Source organism: Aedes albopictus, chromosome 1, assembly GCF_035046485.1.
Source record: "Aedes albopictus strain Foshan chromosome 1, AalbF5, whole genome shotgun sequence".
Lineage (NCBI taxonomy): Eukaryota > Metazoa > Arthropoda > Insecta > Diptera > Culicidae > Aedes > Aedes albopictus.
Genome location: NC_085136.1, coordinates 308,123,084 through 308,147,965, shown reverse-complemented (window position 1 = coordinate 308,147,965; position 24,882 = coordinate 308,123,084). Strand labels below are relative to the sequence as shown.

Sequence of the window (24,882 nt, the reverse complement as noted above, 5' to 3'; positions counted from 1 at the left end):
GGATAGAATACATTTAGGCGCTGTAGGAAGTGTAAGTGCAGCTGCCAATTGGAATCGATCACGCCGTGCCCTAGTGGACAAAAGAGCTGTAAATTAGGTTAAGTGGTTGAAGAATAAAAAAGAACAGAAAGGTCCCCCGGGAAACCCTCAAAATGTTTCGAAACACCCTTAAACCCTACTTAAATTCCCACAAATGCCTCTGAAGACGTCTGAAATAACGCAAAACCCCCCGAAACGCTCTCGAAACTCGTTGACACCACATGAAACGCTCCTGGAAATTTCCTGAAACCCCATAAAACGCCACTGAAACCCTGGCAATCTTTCTGGAACTCGACAATATCCTCCTGAATCTATAGAGTACTTAATTTGTAGACCCATGGCTAATCAGGGGGTTCCAGGAGTCTCAGGGGCTTTTAGAGGGTCTCAGGGACATTGTAGGGGGTCTCAAGGGCATTTCAGGTGGTTTACAGAGGGCTCCAGAGAATGTTGAAGGAGTACCAGAACTCCTCAGGTGCATTTTAGGAGACTCTATGAGATTTCAGGGTACCAAGAGGTCTTAGATAAGATTCAGGAGGTTCCAAGAACGTTTTAGGGAGTCTCAGAGGGCTCCCGGGGGTCTCCGAAACTGGGTCTCAGATAAACCTGTGCGCCGACTATATTTTGATCGGCGACGGCGAAAGGGCTATTTTTGGCAGGCTGTGGCGGCGTTATGGGAGTCACGCATGAAACGGCGTGACAGAAATCTGACCATGAAATCAACATTGGGAAAGTAATGAAGTTAGTTGTAAAGAACTTTTTCATGACCACCGATGACATAATCTATTACATTTGATCTTCCATTTTTTTTCCTGTTAAGATTCGTCACTGTGACCAGTTATGGACCTGTTGTGACATTATCTGTATCCTTAGTCTAATGCATGCCACATAACTCCATTGACATTGAAGACCAGTAAAGTATCAATTTTGATATAACTTTTTTTATCTGTATTAACGAGATTTTTTGCCCTAGGCTAGTTCATCTCGGAACACACGCTTAACTTCCCTTCCGGAGGAAGAACTCATATTTGGCGAGTTTCTCGGGAGTGGGATTCGATCCCAGGTCCTCGGCGTGATTGTCGAGTGTTATAACTTTTGCTTTTTTTTATTAGAGAGACTATTAAATTTGATATTAAGGTCGCACTATTCAGACTTAGGAATCCCGAAAATAAATCAAGGAGAAATCATTGAAGGAATTCCAGTACGAACCTTGAAGAAACTCTTAAAGGAATCTCTAAAAGCACTCGTGGAGGAATCCCTATAGGAACTACTGTTTAAAACCCTGAAGGACCTTCTGCAAGAATCCCTGGTGGTTCCCGAATCTCTGAATCCATGCAGAAACTTCCCCTGGACATCCCTAACTGGAATCCTCAAATGAATTCTAGTAGGAATCCCCGAATAAAGTCCAGGGGGACTGCTGAAGGAAATCCAGAAAGAATCCGCGAAGGAATTACAGAATAAATACCCAAAAGAATTCCAAAAGGAATTCCAGCAGGAATCCTTAAAGGGATTCAAGGAGGTATTCCCAAAGAAATTTCAGGAATCCCTGAAGGGAGGAATGTCAGGAAAAGTCCCGAAAGAATTCCAGGTGAAATTTCTTTTTGTTTATGAGTTTTAACTTATTGCTATATTTTATCAAATTCCTGGAAGAAACCCTGAAGGATTTCCAGGAGGAATATCTGAAGCAATTCTTCGAGGCATACCTCAGCGGAATCCACGATGGAATTTCAGAAGGAATTCCCCAATGATTTCCAGGAGGAATCTCCGGAAAAAATCCGGAAAAAAAATTTCCCTGAAAGAAATCCTGGAGGAATTATTTTAGGAATTCCATGAAAAATTCCAGCAGATATGCCTGATTATAGTCCTAAAGAAATTCTTGAAGATACTCCTGTAGGAGTTCCTGAAGGATCTTCTGGAGGAATCTCGTATGTTACTCCTGGAGGCATTCATGAATGCTCCTGGAAAAATCGCCGAGATAATTCCAGGAGCGATCCCTGGAGAAACTCCTGGAACAATCCCTTTAGGAACTTCTGGAGGTTGCTTAGTACGAACTCCTATACTAATCCCTGAATGAACTTCTGTGGGGATCCCTAAAGAAACTGCTGGGGAATTCCTGAATTCTCCTGTAGGTTACCTTGGATCCTCCTCTTGAACCACTGAAAGAACTCCTGGAGAGATCGCTGAAGGAACTTCCGAAGAACTTCTGGAGGAATTTCTGATGAAATTCCAGGAGGAATCTCTGAAGAAACATCTGCACGAATTCCTGAATCTCCTGGAGAAAACTCTGACTAATCCCTGCATTACTCGAATTTTTGATAGAATTACAAAGGAAATCTCTGAAGGAACTCCAAGACTAATCTCTAAAGGACATCCTGTAGGAATACCTGAATGAACTTCTGGGGGAATTCCTGGTGGGATTTCCTGGAGGCATCCCTGTGCCTTCTTGAAAGAACCTATAAAGGAATTTTTATAGGAATACCTGATGAAACAACTGGAAGGAGACATCTCTGAATCCTCCTGGAGCTACTAGGGAGATCTCTGAAAGAAGTCCTGTATTAATCCTTGGAGGAAGTTCTGTAGAAATACCTGAAGGAAATTTCTAAAAAAAAACCTGAAAGAATCTCTAAAACATCTCCATGAAGCTACTCAAAGGAATTCCCAGATGAATCCCCGAATTTCACCCACGAACCAGCCAAGGGCTTAAAGTCTCTCAAATAAAGATAAATCAATCAACCCGAATTTCAGGAAGGATCCTTGCTCAAGCAACAATTTGATGCCTTAATAGAACTCCTGTGGAGATCCCTGAAAAAACTCCTTGAGGGATCCCTAAAGGAGGGCTAAAATAAATACTTTATTGGAATTCTAGAGGAATTCCTGAAGGAACTTCAGAAAGAATCTCTGAAGGAACTCCTCTAAACTAATTTCTGAAGGATCTCCTATGGTAATCCCTGAAGAATTTTCCGAATGAATTACTGATGGATTTTCTGGAGAAAACCCTGAATTAGAATGTTGAAGGAATATTAGGAAGAATGATGAGATGAGATTCAGGGGGTTTCAGAGGACTCTAGGTCTCTAAGACGCTCCAGGGGGTCTCAGGGGCTTTTCAGAGGGTCTCAGATAGGTACCAGGAGGACTCTGAGCTGATTCATGAGTCTAAAGAGAGTTCCAGAGGGACTCAAGGGTATTTTAGGAGATCCCATGTGATCTCAGGTAACACCAGAAGATCTCAGGGCATTCCATGAAGTTTCAGGGAGGTACGAGGAAGTCCCATGTGCGTTTCAGGGGGTTTCACAGCGTACCAGAAGGTCACAGGGGCGTTTAAAGAGATCTTAGCTGGTTTCAAGGGAACTTCAGGGAGTCTTAGAGCCGTTTTCGGGGGTCTCATCAATGTGCCAGGGGGTTTTAGGGAGTTCCAAGGTTCCTCGGGGGCTTTCACTGGGGATTCAGGGCGTCGTTGGGCGTTTTGGGGGTCTCACGTGGCTTCACATGTATTCAGACCTTTTTAAAGTTTCAGGTACTATTCCTAGAGCTTCCTGAACTATTTTGAAACGCCCCTTAAATCTTTTGCAGCTCCTCTGATAGGGCTTTAATCCCTCTGAAACAAATCTCAAACGAAAGCATTTCATAGACTCTGTTGAAATTCTAAGAGCTCTACTAAATTTACGTATTAAAAAAATAGCCGATCCTAGTTATTATTACCCCCATAGACCTAATGTTGTTAGCTGTCATTGAACATTTTGGCTGACCTAGATACAACATCCGAAAAGAAATATCATTCACCAGTTTTGTGCCAATTTGATGTTTCCAAGTACGATAAAAAGTATAGAAAAAACTGATACTAACGCTTGAAAAAAAAACATACTTCGAAACAATGAATATATGTAAATGCATATTCCAATATTGTCCTCAATCCATTACAAAAATGGAGGTTTGAAAACAAATAAATAAAACTGTATCTATCATACCTAATAATCCAACGTATACGATCCTGCAGCTTCCGTAACTCATCGATATACGCCGCCATCGCCTCGTAGTACTCCGTGGCCGTCGATATATCTGGTTTCTTCTCCACGTTCATCCTGATCGTAGAACCCCACTGTTTCAGCTTCCCATATCCCTTCATAAGCCGCGTCAACTCCTTATAGGTCGCCTTAAGCTTGGGAATGTAATTCAACGACCCGTTCAACAGCTCCTTCCCGACGATATCATGCTGGATGTAGTTGACATAGGCATCAGGCCTTAGCACACCTCGTCCGTAATAAATGATCCCATACATAGCCGAAATATCCAAACTCTCGATACTTTTCAGCATGTTCTTGAAGCTCAGCAAGTACCGCCAAACCCCGCTCTTGTTGGCATCTTTGATCTGGTTCGTCAAATGCTCCAGCAGAGCTCCATTGACTGTCGTGTACCAATGCAAAACGTCCCGCACCCTAGTGGTCTCCCCATTGTCCGACGAAATGTTATCCCTGAACTCCGTCAACTCCGCTCGGAACTCGCTCATGTTCAACCATGTCACCTTCCCGTCGTTCAGCGTGGCGATCGTCAGATCAGGCCACGAGGACATGTTCTCCAGCGCTCGGTCCGTCTCCTGAAATCCCTTGGTCAAGTTCCGCCGCAGCATGCCGCCGTTCGTGTAGATGTAGAACGCCACATCGGATCGCTCCAGCTGTAGCTTCGTAACTACCTTACCCAAATCGGTGGCCATGGTCACTTGGCTCTCGATCTCGGTGGCCTCCATTCGGTAGCTTACGATGTCGATCATTTCGATGGATGTTTGTAGTATGAGGGCCAGAATTGGGATAAAGGGAAGCACAATCATCTGCATCAGCTGAATTTGACGGCCGCGTTTGAAGGCCGGATTTTTCGCCTCGGCACTGCAGCATCCCTTGCCGTGCCAATTTGCGGCAGCCGCGGTGCTGATGTCTTCGGAACTGATCGATTTTATCGACGCACTGTCCACGTGGGCCAGATTGTTGGGCTTCATTGTCGGTGGGTTGGTGGGAAACTGTAAGTGCAGAAGAAAAGGTGGAAATTGTCTGAGGGGTTGTTCCAAGAGTACAGATAAGAAAAATTTAATTACAGAATCTTTTCGCAGAAATAAAAATATTACCTTCTATTTGTAATATAACTATTACTTTTAATTCGTTCTATTAAATATATCATAAATATATAAGAGAAGCATGTTCATTCCCGATAATTTTTGTTGCAGTTTTTTTTGTATTTGTATGGTTTAGTTTTTCCGTCCCCCCCCCCCCCCCCCGTGGTCATTAGTCCATACAAAATTTTTTATTGGTCCATACAAAATGGTCATTGGCCGAACCCCCCCCCTAATGACCACGTGGTTTATGGACAGCCCCTTATTGGTGGCTGCATGGCGCACCATCCTTGGCACAAACAAGTCGCTTGGTTGGGCCCGTGCTAGGCTAGTCAAGATGCCCTGGGAAAGATGTAATTTCTTTTTCATTGTCAAAGGATTATTGTTCGTGCTGTTGTAGCTGCTGAGAGCAACGACTGCAGCCGTAGTAGTAAACTGTTGGTGAGTAAGCAGCCGGCAAGAGGGTTTGTACAAACTGCGGTATTGGCAAACGATTCAGTTGTTATCAATTACAGAAAGTAATTTTGATGTTCTGAAATTGCTAATCCCACGTATGTTCACTGCAAAAATGAGTTTTCGATATGAGGCACGGAGGGTCGAGTTACATATACCAATCAACTCAGAACGATGAATTGAGATTATGTCTGTATGTGTGCATTAGACTGGGCCAACAAGGTCGATTCTTTGGACTTTTTGGATTTTTTTTTCGATTCCTTTTAGAGTCCAAAACAACTGTACAAAATTTGGAAGCGATTGATTGCACCCCCGTATTCCGCATTGTGGTTGAAATTTGTATGGGATTTTGTAAAAGAAAATGTACTTTTTTGCATTTTACTCATAAGTTGAAAAATTGTCTAAGACCAAGCTTGTGATACAAGTTACAGGGGATAGACAAAATGATCGGGACAGGCAAAATTTTCCCTTCTCAAAAAATATTCAAATAGCTGTAACTATTCGAAAAGTACATCAAATATTCTCAAATTTTTACTGTAAGTGGATCAACTAGTTGTGTATCAGTGGACAAAATTTGGAAAAGATCGGGCTATTCTACACGAAGTTATAATGATTCTAGAAAAAGGTATATTTATCCGATAGCCAATTTTGAGCTGATATATCTCCGGATTCAATGAACTGAATGCAATGAAATTTTGACCATTTATGACTTATATAATGAGCTTTGAAAAACTTTTGACTTAACTTAAAATTCCTAACACGCAAGAAAATTATAACGATTAGATTATTTTTCTAATAAAACACCAAATTTTCTAAAATTTCAACATCGTTTCAAAATTCAAGATGCTAATTATAGTTCATTTATATTCCCTCTAATTGTCTTGAGTATAAATATGTTTTGAAAGAAAGTCACAACATAGCCGACAATTCATTGAAAAAGTAATGGGATGCATATTAAAAATAGACCATTTTTCTAAAAAATCATAAAATAAATGAAATCGCTATAACTATTTCTCTTGTGAATAATTTCAAATTGAGTCAAACGTTTTTCAGAGCTCATTATATAAGTCGTAAATGGTCAAAATTTCATTGCATTTGGTTCATTGAATCCGGAGATATAACAGCTCAAAGTTGGCTATCGGATAAATATTCCTTTTTCTAGAATCATTATAACTTCGTGCAGAATAGCCCGATCTTTTTCCAAATTTTGTTCACTGATACACAACTAGTTGATCCACTTACAGCAAAAATTTGAGAATATTTGATGCACTTTTCGAAAAGTTACAGCTATTTGAATATTTTTTGAGAAGTGAAAATTTTGCCTGTCCCGATCATTTTGTCTATCCCCTGTATACGCTTAGCAGTTTAGGGCAAAAATTGAGATTCCATTATATGTTGTCACAAGTGTCGGATCGCTTTGCAATCTTCGACAATGTCTTTCGACCCATCTATGACTATATTTTAACTATAATTTTATATGAGCGAAGAAAAAGTTAAGCCCCTTATGAGAAAAATGCAAAAAAAGTGAGTTTTCCATACTAAATCCCACACAAATTTCAATCGCAATACGGAATGCAAGGGCGCAACAAAGGGCTATTAATAAACCATGTAGACCAAATTTTGGTAATCTAAAACATCCTTCTTCCCCCCTCGTAGGCTTTTGTCCATACAAAAAAAAATGTATGAACGGGGGGAGGACGATTTTCTGACATAAAAGTTCTACGGAAGAGGGAACGGCTAATAAATGGTCGGTTTTAGCGTTACGTAATAAATGGACGCAGCCTTAAAAAAATGAGGGGTTAGAAGCAAAGGGGTGTAAGTGACAAAAACCCACTTTCGAGTAAATGACCCTGACATTGCTTTGGGCATTTTGAATGTCCGGTTTTTTTTTTCCTCATCTGTAGAGCCTTTATTTACGAATATTGTGGTATGACCCATATTTAATTTGGTGCTAGACAAGTATCCTGTCACAATTGAGCTGTGATGGACAATGGTTGATGTAACAGTAGGGTGGGGCTTATTTTAAAAAATGTCTCCGGGATATGATTTCCCATGTGGAAAGTGATCCACTAGTCGAAATAACTGAGCTGTACAAAAATGAGCGATTTCGGTTGACATTTAGGGGTGGCGCAAAGGGTTTAGGTAAAATTTTAACTAGAACAAACCTCCAAAAAAAATTACAAAATTAATTTTCAAACATAACATTTCTAGACTAAATCGGTGATTTTAGAACCCAATTGGGCCAAATTTGTGCTCAAAATTGCGATATCTCAACTGGTTTCTGAGATATTTGAAAAAATATGTCGTATTTTGGTATTTTTTGGGTTAGATACCAAAATATGACATTTTTTTCAAATTTCTTGGAAACCATTGGAGATATCGCAATTTTGAGCACAAATTTGGTCCAATTGGGATCTAAAATCACCGATTTAGTCTAGAAATGTTATGTTTGAAAATTAATTTTGAAATTTTTTTTGGAGGTTTGTTCTAGTAAAAATTTTACCTAAACCCTTTGCGCCACCCCTAAATGTCAACCGAAATCGCTCATTTTTGTACAGCTCACTTATTTCGACTAGTGGATCACTTTCCACATGGGAAATCATATCCCGGAGACATTTTTTAAAATGAGCCCCACCCTAATGTAACACCTGATCCCAACTACGCACAACTCATTTTATAAAGTTTATTACCCTGTTGGGATTACTTCTCCAAATTTCCAAGGGCTCTAGAAACCCTTTACCAAATATCGCCAATCTGCGATGGTACAGCACTCCGCAGTTGCAGAGTAAATGCTCGGCAGTTTCGTTTTCCGTTTGACAGAAACGACACCCGGAGGATTGGATTTTTCCAATCTTACTTAGATGATATTTACTCGGGCAGTGGCCAGTCAGCAGACCAGTAATTACCCTGAGATCGCTTTTGTTTAGATTCAGAATGGACCTGGCTTTTTCTGCACTGGGTATTATGAACCACTTGAGTTTTAGCCAGAAAAGCGACCACAACTCGAAAAACTAAAGTTTGATAAAAAAAAAAAGCTAGTGCGCTATAGCCTACAATTTAGGCAACATTTGTGTAGTGGTAAACCACCAATTTTTCCACTGTCGGTGAATTTTTCCCGCTCGGCGGTACAGCAATGCCTCTAGTGCGAGTATATTTCGAAGATCGATCGGTACCACCGGTCAATTAACTCCCAGGATTACGTGGAAAGAGCACTCCAAGTCGTGAGGGCTTGGCGAGATACCCGCCGTCGAAGTCAGAGGTTAGGCCACCGGCGGCTGAAGCATCGAAAATGCCAAGCCGCTGAAAGGACGACTAGATCGCTAGGGCGCGATCCAACGAAACGGACCCCCCCCCCTTTTTACGGGGATCCGGCATAGAGGACCCCTTCTACCGTGCAGCAGCCGGCTTCGTGAGGACCGACAAACAGACAAACAGACGTAAATAACTCTTACGATGAAATTCATCAAAAACTTTTGCCCGGTGTCATTTTCATGAGCACACTGCCACCTGTTGGTAGAACCGCGCGCGACACTGTCGGCCATGATGGATTTCGATTTGACGTTTTGCCTACACGCTCACTACTAGGGTAAACAGGTATAATATGCCCCCCCTAAGCAGAAATGGAAATATATCTAAATTTGGCGCCTTATTCAATCTATTGTCCACTGCAAATTGTTGTTTCTAAAGTCAGTGAAGTGTTGCATGAGAACTTTACCTCTGGAGGGGCGGCTATGGAAGCTTTGAAACGTTTTCCGAAAACGTTCCAAAATTTACCTTATCAAAACAAACGGGGCAATACGCCCCATCAAAAGAAAAACGTCCAGCCCCGTGATAAAACTGTACCAGAGGATAATTCTACCACATGCTTATCCTAGGAGGGCCTTTTAACAAGTGTTTAACTGCATAAAAGTTGCAAAATAACATAAGCGAACAGAACTAGCTTCGTTTACAATGAAGCCAGCTTGCAAGAGGTAAAATATTACGCCAAAAGCCTCGATTTCAGACTTTTTGATATTTTTATTGCTTTTCTATACCAATCAACTAACGGATCAGCTTGATGGCAATTATTCTTCAATATTTAAGATTTCCAATCGATCCCGCATGCAAAAAGCGCTTGAATCGGTAGATAATGAAGGGGGGCATTTTGCCCCGGTGGGGCGTATTATACCCTTTTACCCTACACAAATTGCCAAATAATTCAGCAACGTGTACACTGGCAAACGTCAAAGCGCTAGAACACTAGCGCCTCTGATGGAACGATCGCGCAAATCAAATGAAATTTGAATTGATCGTTGAATCTATGTGCCAAGCCGTTTTGAAGAGTGTTACGTCTGTTTGTCTGTGCTCAAAGCCTTGATTGATGAGTTTTTCAGGGAGTTCGTCCACTACCAAAGACCACAATAAGGGCGATAGTACTCCTCCTTGAGGACAGCCCTTCACAGATCTTACTGATAGTTGCGCACCTCCAAGAACGGAAGAGATCTCTCGATCTCTAAGCATCGATATTATCCATTCAATAATGCATTTATCCAAGCCCCTTGCTTCCATTGCAGAACGCATTGAGCTGTAGGATGCGTTATCGAATGCTCCTTCAATGTCGAGAAAAGCAACCACGGCTATTTCCTTGGCTTGAAACGATTTCTCAATTTTGCCGACTAGCGACTGTAGCGCTGTTATAGTAGATTTGCCTGTTTGATAAGCAAATTGAAATTTGCTTAGAGGCATTTCTACTAAGCTGGTAGACTTGACAAAGTCATCCACTATTTTCTCCATGGTCTTTAACAGAACACAAGAAAGGCTTATGGGTCTGAAGGCTTTTGGAGTTGTTATGTCCCGTTTGCCAGCTTTTTAGATAAAAACAACACGAACCTTACGCCACGCCTTAGGTATATAAGCTAAAGTAATACTGGTTCCGAATATTTCGGTTAAGAGCGGACAAATCGCCTCTTTTTCATGTTGAAGTAAAGCTGGGAAAATTTCATCTTTCCCGGCAGATTTAAAAGGTTGAAAAGAACGCAATGTCCATTAGACCCTAGAATGTGTGAAGATTTCACAAGCTTTTTGATAGGCATTGGTCGACCACGCATGTCTTGCCTTATCTGAGTGTTCTTCATCCGAATAAGGAATCGATCCTGGGAAGTGAGTTCTCATCATTACTTCTAATGTTTCAGAAGAATCAACAGTAACACTCCCATCTTCTTTTTTAAGACTTCCAAGACCATTTGAATGGTCTTTCGAAAGGACTTTATGGAGCCTTGCAGCCGTAGGAGCGTTATTGATGTCTTCACATACCCGTCTCCAGTCCTTCCGTTTGGCTAGTCTCAATTCACTGTTGTATTCTGTAAGGGCTTGTTTATACTGAACCCAATCAGATGTAACTGTTGCTCTATTGAACAACCGTCTAGATTTCTTCCTCAGATCTGCCAGCTTATCATTCCACCAACGGACATCCCTGTTGGATGACCTCTGTCGGATTGGGCAGCTAGCATGATATGATGAAATCATTTTATCAATAATCTCATCAGAGGCATTTTCTAACTGTGAAACAGACAAGATCTGCTCACCCTTATATGAATTTCCATTCATTAAGTAAAAGCTGTAGAGGTTCCAGTTAGTTTTCTTTGGGTTTCTATAGCTTTCAATTAAATTTGATCCGGCTTTATGATCGAACCTGATATGTTTGTGATCTGACAATGATTCCTCATCAGAAACATGCCAGTTCGCAATCTTATCTGATAGCAGGTGGCTACAAAGCGTAAGATCTAAATCTTCCTGTTGAATAGCATTAACAAAAGTTGGAGAATTTCCTTTATTGCATATGTCTATGTTGTTAGACGAAATGTAATTCAGAAGATCCTCATTTAACATGGTCTGAAAGAGGTAGCTGGGAACTCTGCCGATCTATGGTTGTCCATTCTTGGAGAAGGTGAATACGAGAATATCTGCTCGTCGAACCAAATGGTTTGAAGATAGAAAATCAGTTGGAGTTGACGACTTAGTGATTGTCGTCGAGGAGAAGAGTCGGAACGGATGGATACGGGATAAAGTTGTCAGAGTCAACAATGGAAGTGATGGACAAGTTCGTAGTGCAGTAGTGCTAACTACAGCCGGTCCAATTAAACGACCGGTAGCAAAGATGGCACGACATAACGTGGAATGTAACTTTACCTTTAGGTAAAGCTGATTAGTAGGAACTCAATCAACTATACGGGTCGGGGAAGTGTTGCGATGTACAACTTCAAGTCCAGTCCTCTGCTGCAATCAATGAGTTGATGACAAGAGAACAATGGATGTGTTTGGCTTGTAGATAGAAGTTGGATTGGATTGATTGTAAAGAGAAACAGACAACGATAAAGAAAGTGCGGATATAACCTGGTGAATTTATTATCTAGTAGTAGTATTCATATTAAATTTATTTCTTAAATCAGTTCCAAGCCCATTTGTTGGGAAATAGTAGCTATCGATATAATGTGCCATTCAATAGTAAACATCTAACCAATACCACCTATAGATACAACTTGGGGATCTGGGTAACCAATGTATGGGAAATTTGTTATTTATTCAAATTTTTAAGATAATGACAGCGATGTGTGTGTCTCAAAAGGGCCTAAAAACTCCTCTCAACTCACTCACCTAAAGATGATTTATGGAGACGAACCAGCATCGGACTGAAAATCTCCCCAATAATAATGATTTTGATGCGTCATTTGTATACTGACTGTAACGATCGACATTCACGGCCTGCTTGCCAGAAAGTTAACTCCACTGGAATATAAACGAAGAACTCACTGGTAATATAGTGCTAAATCGCTGCGCAATTTTTCGCTCATTTGTCCTATACAAAGGGCAATCAGAATTGGGTTGTTTAGTGAATAAAATATTGCTATTTTCTATAGCCTAATCGATAGAGCTCATTTTTCTGAGTATAACGTGATTTTATTGGATTCCAATAGCTTTATTTTGATGGTTAAAATAACAAAACAGTTTTAATTTTCATGGATAGAATGACAGTCCAATCGATAAAATGACAGTTTGACCCGAACAAATTGTTTTTCTCATACAAACTTTAAATGCATTTTAAAAATAGTTCCCGGACTTCAAAAATTATGAAATTTTGGATTTCGACTAATTTTTGGGTGGAGAATCCGATTATAAAATAATCCGGATACCCCTAAAGAGCCCAATTAAGAAGAAGATGAATCATTTGTCCTAAATTTGATTAGTTTGTTTCAAATGCAAACAACAACAAACTTTTCTCGGAAGGAATTGACGGATAACAACATTCCTCAGACGGAATTGCTGGAAAGTCCCCAGACATTTTGCTGGGGGATATCTCGGAAAGGATTGCTGGTGGATACCCCGCATCCCGATCAGGGCTGGAGGATTTCTAGGAATGGAAGGTATTTGTGATGGGAAAAAAACTTGTAGAGAAATCTCCGATGAAACTGCTGCAGGATGCCCCGGAAAAGATTCCTGAAGGAATCCCCACAAGAAGTTTCAGCAGAATTAGGAAGTCAATTGTGAACTCCTGGGGAAATTCTTTAGCAGATGGCAGATCTGACTGAAAATTCCTCCAGAAATTCCTTCGAAATTCTCTGTGGAAGCATCAGGTATTCCTTCTAGGGATTTTTCCTAGATTTATTCCTGGAGATTCATCTAAACTTCCTTTGGAGATATCGCTAAGAGTTTTTCGTGCAGTCTTCTCTGGAGATTTCTGAAGGAGGTCCCTCCGGGGATTTGTTCTTGAATTCCTTCTAGGGATTTCGCAGGAGTTCTTACTAGAGATTTCTCTTGGAATCTTCTATGAGGAGTCATCCAGGGGCTTCCCCTGGAAATTGCTCCGGGCGTTTCTCCAGAAGATCTCTCTATAGATTCTTCCATGGGTTACCTAACAAAAGTTCTCCAGGGATTCCTTATGGAATTCCTCCGGAGATTTTTCCCAAAATTGCTCAAAGGATTCCAGGAGTATCCAGGAGGTTTTGGAGAAATTCCAAAAGGAGTCTGTAGCGTCCAACGAAATAAATAAGAACAACTAAATGTTATGCCACAAACCCAAACTGAACCATTTTGACACACTACACAACTGAATAGCCATAGAATGTATAACCAGTTCAATGTATCTTGGAATCGATCAGTTGTTACTCATCAACCCATGCGGACCCGAATCTGTCCACTCCGTTGTTGTCTCGTGGAATTACTAAAAGAATCCTTGGAGGAATTCATGAAAGATTTTCTGATGGGTACCCTCCGGAACCGTTTCCATGTGATGTGGTACCACCACCGATGCAACCCATCAAACAAACTATAGCTTCAATACACCAACCCATTCAAAGTGAACTCTTAAAGGAATCCCCAGAGGAAACTCCTGGAGGTGTCTCTAGATTGAACTCCTGGTGGAATTCATAGAAGGGATTGCTCAGATGATCCGTTTGAAGATTCATTCGTTTCTGGAGTTTCTTCAGGGAAATACTTCAGAAGTACCTTCGTGGGATTTCTCCAGGATTTCTTTTTGGGGTATCCTCCAGAAGATTCCTCTGGAAGTTTTTCCAAGTGTTGCATCTGGGGTTTCCTTCAGAAGCTCATTTCAGACATCGCACTTGGAGTTCATTCTGAAGGTGGCTCCAAAGGGAACTCCTGGGAAAAATCGTAAACGGAAGTCTTTGAATCCCAAGAAGTAATTTCTAGAGGAATTCACAGACGGGATTCCCGTCGGAATATCCAGAAGAAACTTTAGGACGAATACCCAAGGGGAATTCGCAGAAGTAGAAGGAAAGGCTTTTCGGGAGAACCCTTAGATAGAACTCCTGGAGGAGGAGAAGGACAAAGTCTTGGTGTAAATGCTAGGAAAAACTTTAGAAAGAATACCTAGAATGGACACCTTGAGGAATCTTCAGAGGGATCTAATTACTCAAAAGTTGGATAGGTTCTATAATGGTTAATTTGATCGAGATACAATATCGTAGTAGTGACATGTGACACTTTACGCAAAAAATTCACTTAGGGACCATCCAATAAAAACGTAGCATTTAAGATGGGACAGAGAAGTATCTGATTATGTTACAGCTCGCTTATTATGACAAGACGTTCATTTCCACCTGGAAAACCATATACAGGATAGATTTTCCAAAATAAGCCTCGCCCTACGCGGGCGTGCAAGGATACATCAAATTAGGTTAACAGTTGCACCCGTTAACTGGGAAGTGAAAGTCTAGAATTCTACAATGCGTTGGAAATTTCCATCCTCAACTCACCGCATTCCATCTACATCGACGATGGAATCGAAGAACGACAAAGCTCCCCAGAACACAGTAAATCCTTCATTGGATTAAATACGTCTACGTGCTCCACTTCATGATTTTCCCTCTCAAACTCTAGTTCCTTTTTGCAGAAAAAAAATCTTCACACTTTGCATAGTGCGAAAGTTTTAGTTTTCTACCTATGTGACCGGAATACCAACGCCAACCGCACGGGATCACGCTTTGGCTGATCTCGATTTCACAGCCGTAAATGAAAATCGATGACCGGTCACGAAGACGAAGACGCGACAACCGGTGCGAATCGTTCCGGGTACGCACAGCGGGGAAAACTTATCTCAATTTATTCGATTTCTCCTCCGATACGATGCCATGGATTGTCTTTCTTGTGCATCGAAAGGTGTGATGAAAGGCTATAGATTCATTCTTAGGATGATTTTCATCAAATGTTCGAAGAATCAAGGATTATTTTTTTTAGAATTTATATGAGAATATTCAAAAAAAGGTTCGGAGTGGGATTAGAAGCCCGGACTTCTTGGTGCAAGATCTGCGCTTTTACCATTAAAGCCATACAGTAAGCTGAAATAACAAAATGGCATTCATGTTATTTTTAAGGGATTTTTAAGGGATTTTTAAGGGATTTTTAATGTACCTAGAAAACAAACATAAGACTGTTATGCATGAGGTTTTTCCTCAAGGATTACGTATCATTTTCCATTAGAAAAGAAAATAACGCTAGTACGCCTCAGCACGTGTCGAGGTGCTAAGGTGCGGTAAATTCCAATTAAACTGCAACAACCAACCAACTAACGGTACAGGATTTTACGACTTTAGTGTTTTAGTGCAGCCTGATCGGGCCGTAGTTGGTATCAGAGCAATTGTGAAAGATAAACAACCGGGACAAATCGATTGATTGATGGGTTGGGTGGTAGTGGCGAGATGTCATGTGCATTTTATAACGTGAAATTAAAATTTATCCGAGAGGCGTGGCGGCGAGAGCTACGGGTTGAAGATTTCAAGCAGAATTTCTTGTCCTGGATGATCACATAAATCTTGATTGCACGATTTTACGTTCATCTCAATTAATTTCACCGAAAGCAGAATTTACATAAAATAGCGCTCTACAAATTTTGAATTCAAAAAATATATAAAATATTAAAAATCTTCAATAAGAAACAACAGCAGAACAACTGGAATGAAAAAAAAAAATAAAAGATAAAACAAAAAAAAACAAAAACGAAGGAAAGTTGAAGCAATAATAGGGGAAAAGTTAGCAATGAAGAAACAAGTTTAGTGCAAAGTAAACTAAAATGTAAAGTGAAAGTTTAATATATGAAATAATAAAACATAAAAGTACCGTAATTGCCGCATTTTCAAAAGACCGCCATTGTGTTGATATCGGATGAAGGCAATTGCTGTGAACAAGTCACCCCAAGTAATAAGCTCCGAAGAGGTTTCATAGCCCAACAAAGCCTCTAATCAACCAATAATTCAGCACTTAATGTCATCTTAATCGCCTGATGATGCCTCTTGTCTAACACTGCATTGGCTGGGAGTGACAATGGTTTTCGCTTTCACCGTAGTAAATAAATGCGATAGTCAATAGCAAATAATGACGCCGATGTTGATGGCAGCAATGAATTTCCTGGATCCTCCGTATCATACCTACTAGCAGAAATGGGTGGGTAGGGCAACTCGACCACCTACGTGTATGTAGGCCACCACTGAGCTATGAACTATACACACCACGCATTGATGGATGGACGACAGACAGTACTCCGGCAAAGAGACTGTTGCACCATTCTGATGGGGCATCATTGTCATCACCATCGTCATCGTTTTCATGGCGTGTTTCAAGTTTCACAAAGTGTGATGCAGTTGATCGGGACCATGAGCCAACACCACGGGACCTGGCACAACAGGTTGGGGGTCAATTGAGAAGCATGCTTTCATTCACTGTGCCTGCTGTTTATTTTAAAGACTGGTTTAAATAATTCCGCTAGGAGCTTCTCCGGGAATTTCTATAGAGATTCCACTGGGAGTGTTTCTGTAAGTTGCTCCTGGAATTCATCTAGGAGTTCCAACGCGAATCCTTCTTAGAGTTCTCTTTGGCGATAGTTTAGGTGTTCTCCATGAGTTTCTCTAGAAGTTCCTCCAGGAATTTATCTAAGAGTTCCTCCTGGAACTCATCACCAGTTTCTTCGGGAGTTTAATAAAATTTTGCTCCCTATTATACCCTACGGAAGTTCTTCTAAAAGTCCCTCTGGAGATACCACGAGTTTCCTCTGGGAATTTCTCTAACAGTTCCTCATGGAATTAATGTAGGGATTGCTCAAGAAGTTCATCCCATAACTTATCTATGAGTTCATCTGGGAATTTTTTAAGAAGTTCCTTCACCAATTTCTTTACAAGTTCCTGCAAGGATTCTTTTTGATATTTCTCCGGCAATTGCTCTTGGAGTTCCTCTGGAAATTACTCAAGCTGTTTCAACGGAAATTCCTCTAAGAGTTCCTCCGGGAATTACTCCAGGAGTTCCTTCGGGCATTCCTCTAAAAACTATTTCAATCATTCCTCTTTGAGTTCCCCGGCAATTTCTCTAGAAGTTCCACTGGACTTTCCTCTAGAAAACTCCAACGGGAATCTCTCTACTCAATCCTTCAAAAATTCTTCTTAATGTTTCTCTGGGAGAACCAGAAGTTTCCTCCAAGAAATCCTCTGAGAGTTCCTCCGGGAATCTCTTTAGGGTTTCTTCCAGGAATCCCTCTAGCAGTTCCTCGAGGAATTTTTCTATCAGTTTCTCCGGGAATTCCCCTAGAAGTTCCATCCTTGAATTTCCCTAGAAGTGCCGCCGGTGATTTATGTAGAAATTCTTCCGAAAGTTTCTCTAGGAAGTCCTCCCGGAATTCCTCAAAGAGTTCATCCGATAATTCCAGTAGGAATTCTTGGCATATCCTCAGGAGTTCTTCCGAGATTTTCTTTAGGAGCACCTCCAGAAATTCCTGTAAGAATTCTTCCAGGAGTATCACGGAAAATTCGTCCCCGCCAGCTGCTCTTGAAGTTCTCCCGGATATTTCTCAAGGAGTATTCCAAGAATTTCTTGAGGATTTCCTCCAAGAATCTCTAGGAGTTCCTTTCTGAAAATTCTCTTGATATTTTTCCGGGACTTCCTCTTAAAGGTTCTCCAGCAGTTTCCCTAGGAGTTCCTCTGGCAATTTCTTTATGAAATCCTCCAGGAATATCTCTAGGATTTCCTCAGAGAATTGCTTCAGTAGTTCCTTCGGGAGTTCCTCTACGAATTCCTCAGGAAATTCCATTAGGAGCTCCTCCGGAAATATCTCTAGAGACTCTTGCAGGACTTCCTCTTTCGAGAATTCTTCTGAGAGTACTATCTGGAATTTCGTAAGGAGTTCTTCCGGGAATTCCTCTTGGAGTTTCTCCGCCAATTTCTCTGAGAGCTCCTCCGGCTATTCCTCTATAACTTTTCGGATAGTTTACCGTTCTAGTTAACTATTTCTTCCGGGAGCCAATTTGGAAGTTCCTCCATAAACTATTCTAAAACTTCTTCCTCTGGAATATGTTTCGAAAATTTCTCAGAGAATTTGTTTGTAAGTTTTTATTCTAAAACTTCCTCCGGGTGTTCTTCTGGAAGCTCAACTGGAAATTCTCCGGGATCGATTCCAGAAGTTCGGGAAACATTCATTCCAATTAGTTAGCAAATTAGGGAATCCTAGGAGTTCTGTTTGAAAATCCTCCAGAAGCTTCCCAGAGAGTTCCTCTAAGACCTCTAGCAAGAAATTTCGCTAGGAATTCTTTAAAAAGTTTCCTCGGAAGTTCATCCGGGAGTTCCGATAGGGTATACTCAAAGATTTTTTTTCGCGACTATCGAAGCTTCTTCGATTTTTTTTTCTAGTAGTTCCCACAACGAGTTTTTTCAGTGGCCAACCGAAAATTGCTCCAAAAGTTTCTCCGGAAATTCTTTCACAAGTTTCTACAAAAGCAACCTCCATAAAATTCTCTTAAATTTTCGTTAGGGACCTCCACATCTTTTCCAGCAAATCTTTTGTTTTGTTTATTTGGCCATCCAAACAATAACATCAACGCGTATACAATTGTGCTACTAATTGAAAAAAGTGCTCTTTCAGAATAGCATTTTTTTAAAAAAGGTTACTCTGGAAATTTAAGTTTTTTTTTTTTCAATTCTATCCCTAGGAGCTCCACCGGGTGTTTTCTTGGGAACTTCCCCATTAGTTTCTATTAAATTTTCTCCCTATTAGTATCTTCGAAAATTCCTTCAAAAGCACTTCCCTCGAAGTTCATCAGAAATTTTCTCCTTTCAAAAATTCATCAATTAGTATCGAATCGAAGAAACTGAAATTCTCTGTGATCTTCAACGATGAACCTGTCAAAAATTTCTCCAACAGGTTCGCTATAGATAAATTCAAACATTACTTTAACCATTCTTTACAAATTAAAAAAAAAAATCGGGATTCCCAACAATTCCTTAACGACGAGCTCGATGAGGCACCTCTAGAAGACTGCTGGAGTACAGTGAAAGCAGTCATCAACGACGCAGCCGAGAGCACCGTCGGGTACGTGGAACGGAATCGACGGAACAAATGATTCGACGAAGAGTGCAGAAGGGTTTTGGAAGAGAAGAACGCAGCGAGGGCGGTAATGCTGCAGCAAGGGACTCGACAGAACGTGGAACGTTACAAACAGAAGCGGAAACAGCAGACCCGCCTCTTTCGGGAGAAAAATCGCCGCCTGGAAGAAGCGGAGTGTGAAAAAATGGAACTGTTGTGCATTTTCCAAGAAACATTAAAGTTCTATCAGAAGCTCAACGCATCCCGCAACGGCTTCCATTGGCGTAGCTAGGGGGGGTTCCAGGGGTGCCTGGCACCCCCTAGACCAAATTTGGCACCCCCTAGAATTTTTCCTTGACAGGCACCTTAAATTTAAAACTTCACACAAAAATTCCAATATTTATTAATGTCACATTTGAACAAAACTTAAGCACACCTGGAATTACTTATATACCTGTTATATGCGTTTTGGATATTGATAAGAACAATGAACAGACTTCTCCATGGATTCCACCAAAAATACCTCTATCTATTTATACAGTGATTTCTCTAGGCCTCCTTTTTGGATTCCTCCCGATATTTCTTCAATAAACTTCCCTTAGGTTCGGCCTTGATGGGGTTGTACATACAAGAAATTTCTGCAGAGAGATCCAGCAATTTCTCCGGTTATTCTTCCAGGAATTCCTTCAGAGATTTTATTCAGAGTTTCTTCCAGAACTTTCTCATGGAATTCCTCCAAGAGGTTATATTGGTCTTCCTTCAGGAATTGTGACTAGAACTTCCCAAGCAACTCTTGCTGAGATTCGTCCAGCAATTTCTCTTAGAACGCTTCCAACAATTCTCACTCTGGTACCTTTAGGAATTCTACTAGGGAAGTTCTTCTGGAAATTCTTCCGGAAAATCTTCCTAGGATTTATCTAGAGATCCCTTCGATGATTCTTCCCGAGATTTCTTCAAAGATTTATTCTTTAGAAATTCCACAAGGGATTTCTCCAAAAACTTCTATTAATTTCTCCATGAATTCCAGCTGGAATTCTTCAAGCAATTCTTTTTAGAACTCCTTCAGAAATACTTCTAGGGGTTTCTTCTGGCATTCCTCCTGTAATTCCTCCAGAAATTCCTCCTGCGATTCCATTAGGGATTCCTCCAGTAAACTTTTACCGATTATTTCAAGGAGAGCTGTAGGTATTCCTCCAGGCATTTGTTAGAGGAACTTAGGATACCCCCGACATTCCGGATTCAAGAATATCTCTAGAAATTACTTCTATGATACCTTCCGAAATTCTAGGAATTCCTCCAGATATTCCAGCTGGGATTTCTCAAGCAATTCCTGGGGTTCTTCCTAGGGGCAAGACACTGTGCAAACGAGAGCAACTTTGAGAATTTCTGAGTAACTCTTTTTAGCAATGATCGACGAAATTTATCGAAAGACATCCCCAAAACTGCAATTTTCATTTAGCACATGCAACACTTTGCAGTTTGACATTGGTCCCGAGCAAGGTCTGACAGCAAATTGAAAACTAATTTTGATGTTGTGATATTGCAAATTATGATAACTCAGGTTGTTGTCGTTTTGGTCGTTTTACCGGTTAAAATATCAAAAATGAGAGCAGAAAAATGTTCCCGTAACAGCTAGTTGAAAACAATTCCTGCTATCAGTGATAGCAAATTGAAAACTGTTTTTGCTATCAGTACGTAAAAATGGAAAAATCGTTAAATATGGGGGTTTTTCGATTGATATGAAATTCTAAATGCCATAAGATAATTACACCAATGGTATATTCTTAGAGTTATTATACAAGGTTACGTAGAAGTTTTGAAATAACTTAATTTTTTTTTCTATAATTGTTTGAAGTGACAGCAAAACGAAATCTAAGTTTGAAATCAAATTTAGTCAAGACCAACTGATATCAAAATATGATATCAATTTGCTGCTGAATACAAATCGAGTTTTCAATTTGCTATCATTTTTTTGTTAGACTCTGCTCGATCACACTTTGGCATAAATGGGAGAAATTCTGAGGAACTGTGAGGAATTCTGAGCAACATCTGGAACACAGATTTGCTCTCGTTAGATCTGTCCTGCCCCTAGGGTTCTTCCAGCTATTCTTCCTCCAGTAATTCTAATTGTGGTATGTACTTCAGAAATTATGCTACGGATTCTTCTAAAGCTTTCTCCTGGCTTTTTTGCTGAGATCTTACCAGGTAATCTCCCTGAAGTTCTTGCAGAAATTCATTTGATGGTTCTACCAGGGATTTCTCCAAGGACTCATCCAGTTATTCCTTTAGAGATTTTATCCAAAGATTCCTCTAGAAATTCCTCATGGAATTCCTTCAGAAACTTTTTTTGGCCTTCCTCCAAGAATTTTTCAAACAACTCCTCCTGCGGTTCTTCCAGCAATTCCTTCGGAATTTCTTACTATGATATGTCCAGAAATTCTTCTAGTGTTTCCTATATGAATTTATCCTAGCATTACGGCTGAAATTCTTTTGGGAAATGTTCCTGAGATTCTTTCAGGAATTCCTCCTGTGATTCCTTCAGGGCCTTCATTACATATTTTTCCAGAATACCTCTACCGGTTCTTGCAGGGGCTTCTCTAGTTTTCGAAGGATTTTTTCTTTAGTTTCCCCCAGGCATTCCTGATGGGGTTTCTCTAGAAATTCCTGTATATTTAACTCCAGCAACTCCTCCTAGGATTTCTGTGTGAGATATCTACAATCATACATCCCAGAATCCTTCTAAGAATACCTCCTGAGGTTTTTCTGTGATGTCTTCAGAAGCTCTCCGGTGATTCCTCCAGGTTTTTTTTGTTCAAGTTATTTTATCCAAGGATTCTCTCATAATTTTCTCATGGATTTTCTCCAGGAAACTCCTCTTGGCCTTCCTCCAGGAATTTCAGCTGGATTTCTCAAGCTATTTCTGCTGTAATTCTTGCAGAAATTTCTCCTAGGACTGCTCCAGAAATTCTTACTATAATACATTTCCGAAATCATCTAGGGATTCTTCTAAGAATTTCTACAGGGATTCCTACAAAAACTTACTGGAATTATTCAAGGAAATCTTCCTAGGATCCTTGCAGAAGTACCTTCGGTGTTTCTTCCTAGAAATCCTAAAGAGTTTTTTTACCTGGGATTTCTCCAAATATTTCTCATTGGATTCCTCCAGGAACTCCTGTTGACTTTCATCCAGGAACTCCTTCTGGGATTCCATAAGCTATTCCTGCTGCTTCTGTTTCAGGCATGCCTCCTAGGTCTCCTCCAGAATTTCTTACTGAACTACCTGCAGGAATCCTTCTAGGGATTTCTCCAGGCATTCTTGCTGAGGTTCTTCTAGGAAATTTTCCTATGATACTTCCAGAAATGCCTTTGATTTTTTCAGGGATTTTTCTGAAGACTCAACCAAGAATTTCTTTAGAGTTTTTAACCATGGATAACTCTAGAAATTAATCGTGGTTTTACTCCTGGAGCTCCTCTTGGCCTTCTTCAAAGAATTCCACTGAAGGAATCCCAATAGAAATCTCTGTAGGAATTTCTTAACGAATTTCAAGAGTAGTTGGAATTTCCAGAGAAATCCTAGGAGGTATTACTAGACAAATCTCTAGTGAAATCCTATAGGAATGAACGGGAAAAACTAATTGGTTAGAAGGCACCGAATGTTGCTCATTGACAAATTGAGAGATGAATTTGTGAAAAAAAAAAATCGCGTTCTGGTGGGATTCGAACCCACGACTCCGTATTCGCTAGACTTAGAGGGTTCCTTCGTCATGGTTGTTTTTTTTTTGAAAATTTCTGTGGTAGTCTTTAATCAGCAATTTCTTTGGATTTTTATTTCTATAATTTTAATGGCTATTCCTCTGAAATTATTTCATCAATTTATTTTTCAGTTTTTTTGCGATTTTCTTAGGCAATTTTAACGTGATTACTTTTGCCATTCTCTATGATTTTATTGTATTCATATATATTGCTTCCGTGAATTGCTGAACTGGAAATTCAGAAATTCTCAACTGGACTTGCTCAAAGAAAATCCTATGAAATTCACGAAAACCTTCCTGACAAATTCCCAAAGCAATAGGCTCCTAAAATGAAAAATATTTTTCCGATTTTGTTGTATAACACGAAAAAGCATGCTATTCTGATCTTAATAGATTTTTTTCCGAACTTAAACAATAACAGAATTGCTAATAAACTCGAAAATAGAGCTTACTGACGTTTATTCACCTCTCTCTTTCAAGCATGCAGGCGGGACAGGATTTGTTTTCATCGGGAAACCTTTCCTGATGACAACAAATCCTATTCCGCCTGCATGTTTGAAAGAGAGAGGTGAATAAACGTCAGCAAGCTCTATAAAATAATGGTAAACAGTTCTTGTTTGACTTTCGAGGTCAACCTTGACGTACCGTCCCTACACAGTTATGGATCACACACAGTTACGGATCACTTTGATGTTTAAAGTCGAATATCTTGCTCAAAACATATATTTCGGCATGATATTCATTTTTGTAGCATGAAGCTATTTTTTTCTGAGATAAAAAGTCATTTACAAGAGTTCAATATAAAAATAAAATGTATTTTAATGCAACGATAGTGTTGTCCTCTCACATCTGCCAGTAAACAGTCGAATTCCATAAGGGGCTGTCCATAAACCACGTGGAAATTTTTTTGGGACTTCTCAACCACCCCCCCCCCCCCCCCCCCGTGGTCATTAGTCCATACAATTTTTTTTATTCGTCCATACAAAATGGTCATTGGCTGAGCCCCCCCCCCCCCCCCCCCTCATGACCACGTGGTTTATGGACAGCCCCTAAGAAGCTATTCCTGCAGCGGTAAGCCCTAAAAGTGTCGAAATCCATCAATTTTGATATAAACATCGCTCGTACACGTTGGATAAGATATGTATGTATCTATTAAAAGAAGTTTTGTTTCATTCTGGGATTCAAATACTAGAATTATGTGATTTTCAACAGTGATCCATAATGTGACCCAAAAACTGATCGTTTGACGCTATTATGGATCATTTCAAACAAATATAGATTTTTGCTCCACTCAACGTTCTTGATACAATATTCTTACCTTAAAGTATCAAAAGTATCATTAAAAAACATGTAACCTTGAAAGCCTTGTAATAATAACACTTAAAATGGAGAGCATCACTGAAACCTAGAGGCGCACCTTTATCGAAGTAAATAGATTCGTGACTTTTTAATGTTTTCTCCTTATTCCTGTTGTAAAGTCGGGTACCCCATCAGTAAAATAATCAATACACTGCGTAGTTTAGCCTTACAAACGCAATTTTTTTATGAGAGTTGGAATTTGGAGTAAATTTGCACTGATCCATAATATGTCAAAAATTGATCCATAATATGTGGGACTCTGTGGAGCTGATCCATAATAAGGCATTTTGTAAACAGTAAAATATTCCTTTTTTACGCGGAAATGACTTGCGATTATACTTCAAATG

The 24,882-nt window shown here is 40.1% G+C and overlaps 1 protein-coding gene across 2 annotated transcripts in view; it reads right to left on the bottom strand.

Annotated features, from left to right (window-relative positions):
- LOC109405405 (uncharacterized) overlaps positions 1–24,882 on the bottom strand; it is a 98,523-nt gene that overhangs the window by 40,409 nt on the left and 33,232 nt on the right. For both annotated transcript variants that reach the window (XM_062847108.1, XM_062847109.1), the window contains exon 2: positions 4,002–5,044. In XM_062847108.1, the coding sequence (XP_062703092.1) occupies positions 4,002–5,023 (1,022 nt within the window). In that variant the 5' untranslated portion in view covers positions 5,024–5,044. The remainder of the gene's footprint in view (positions 1–4,001; positions 5,045–24,882) is intronic.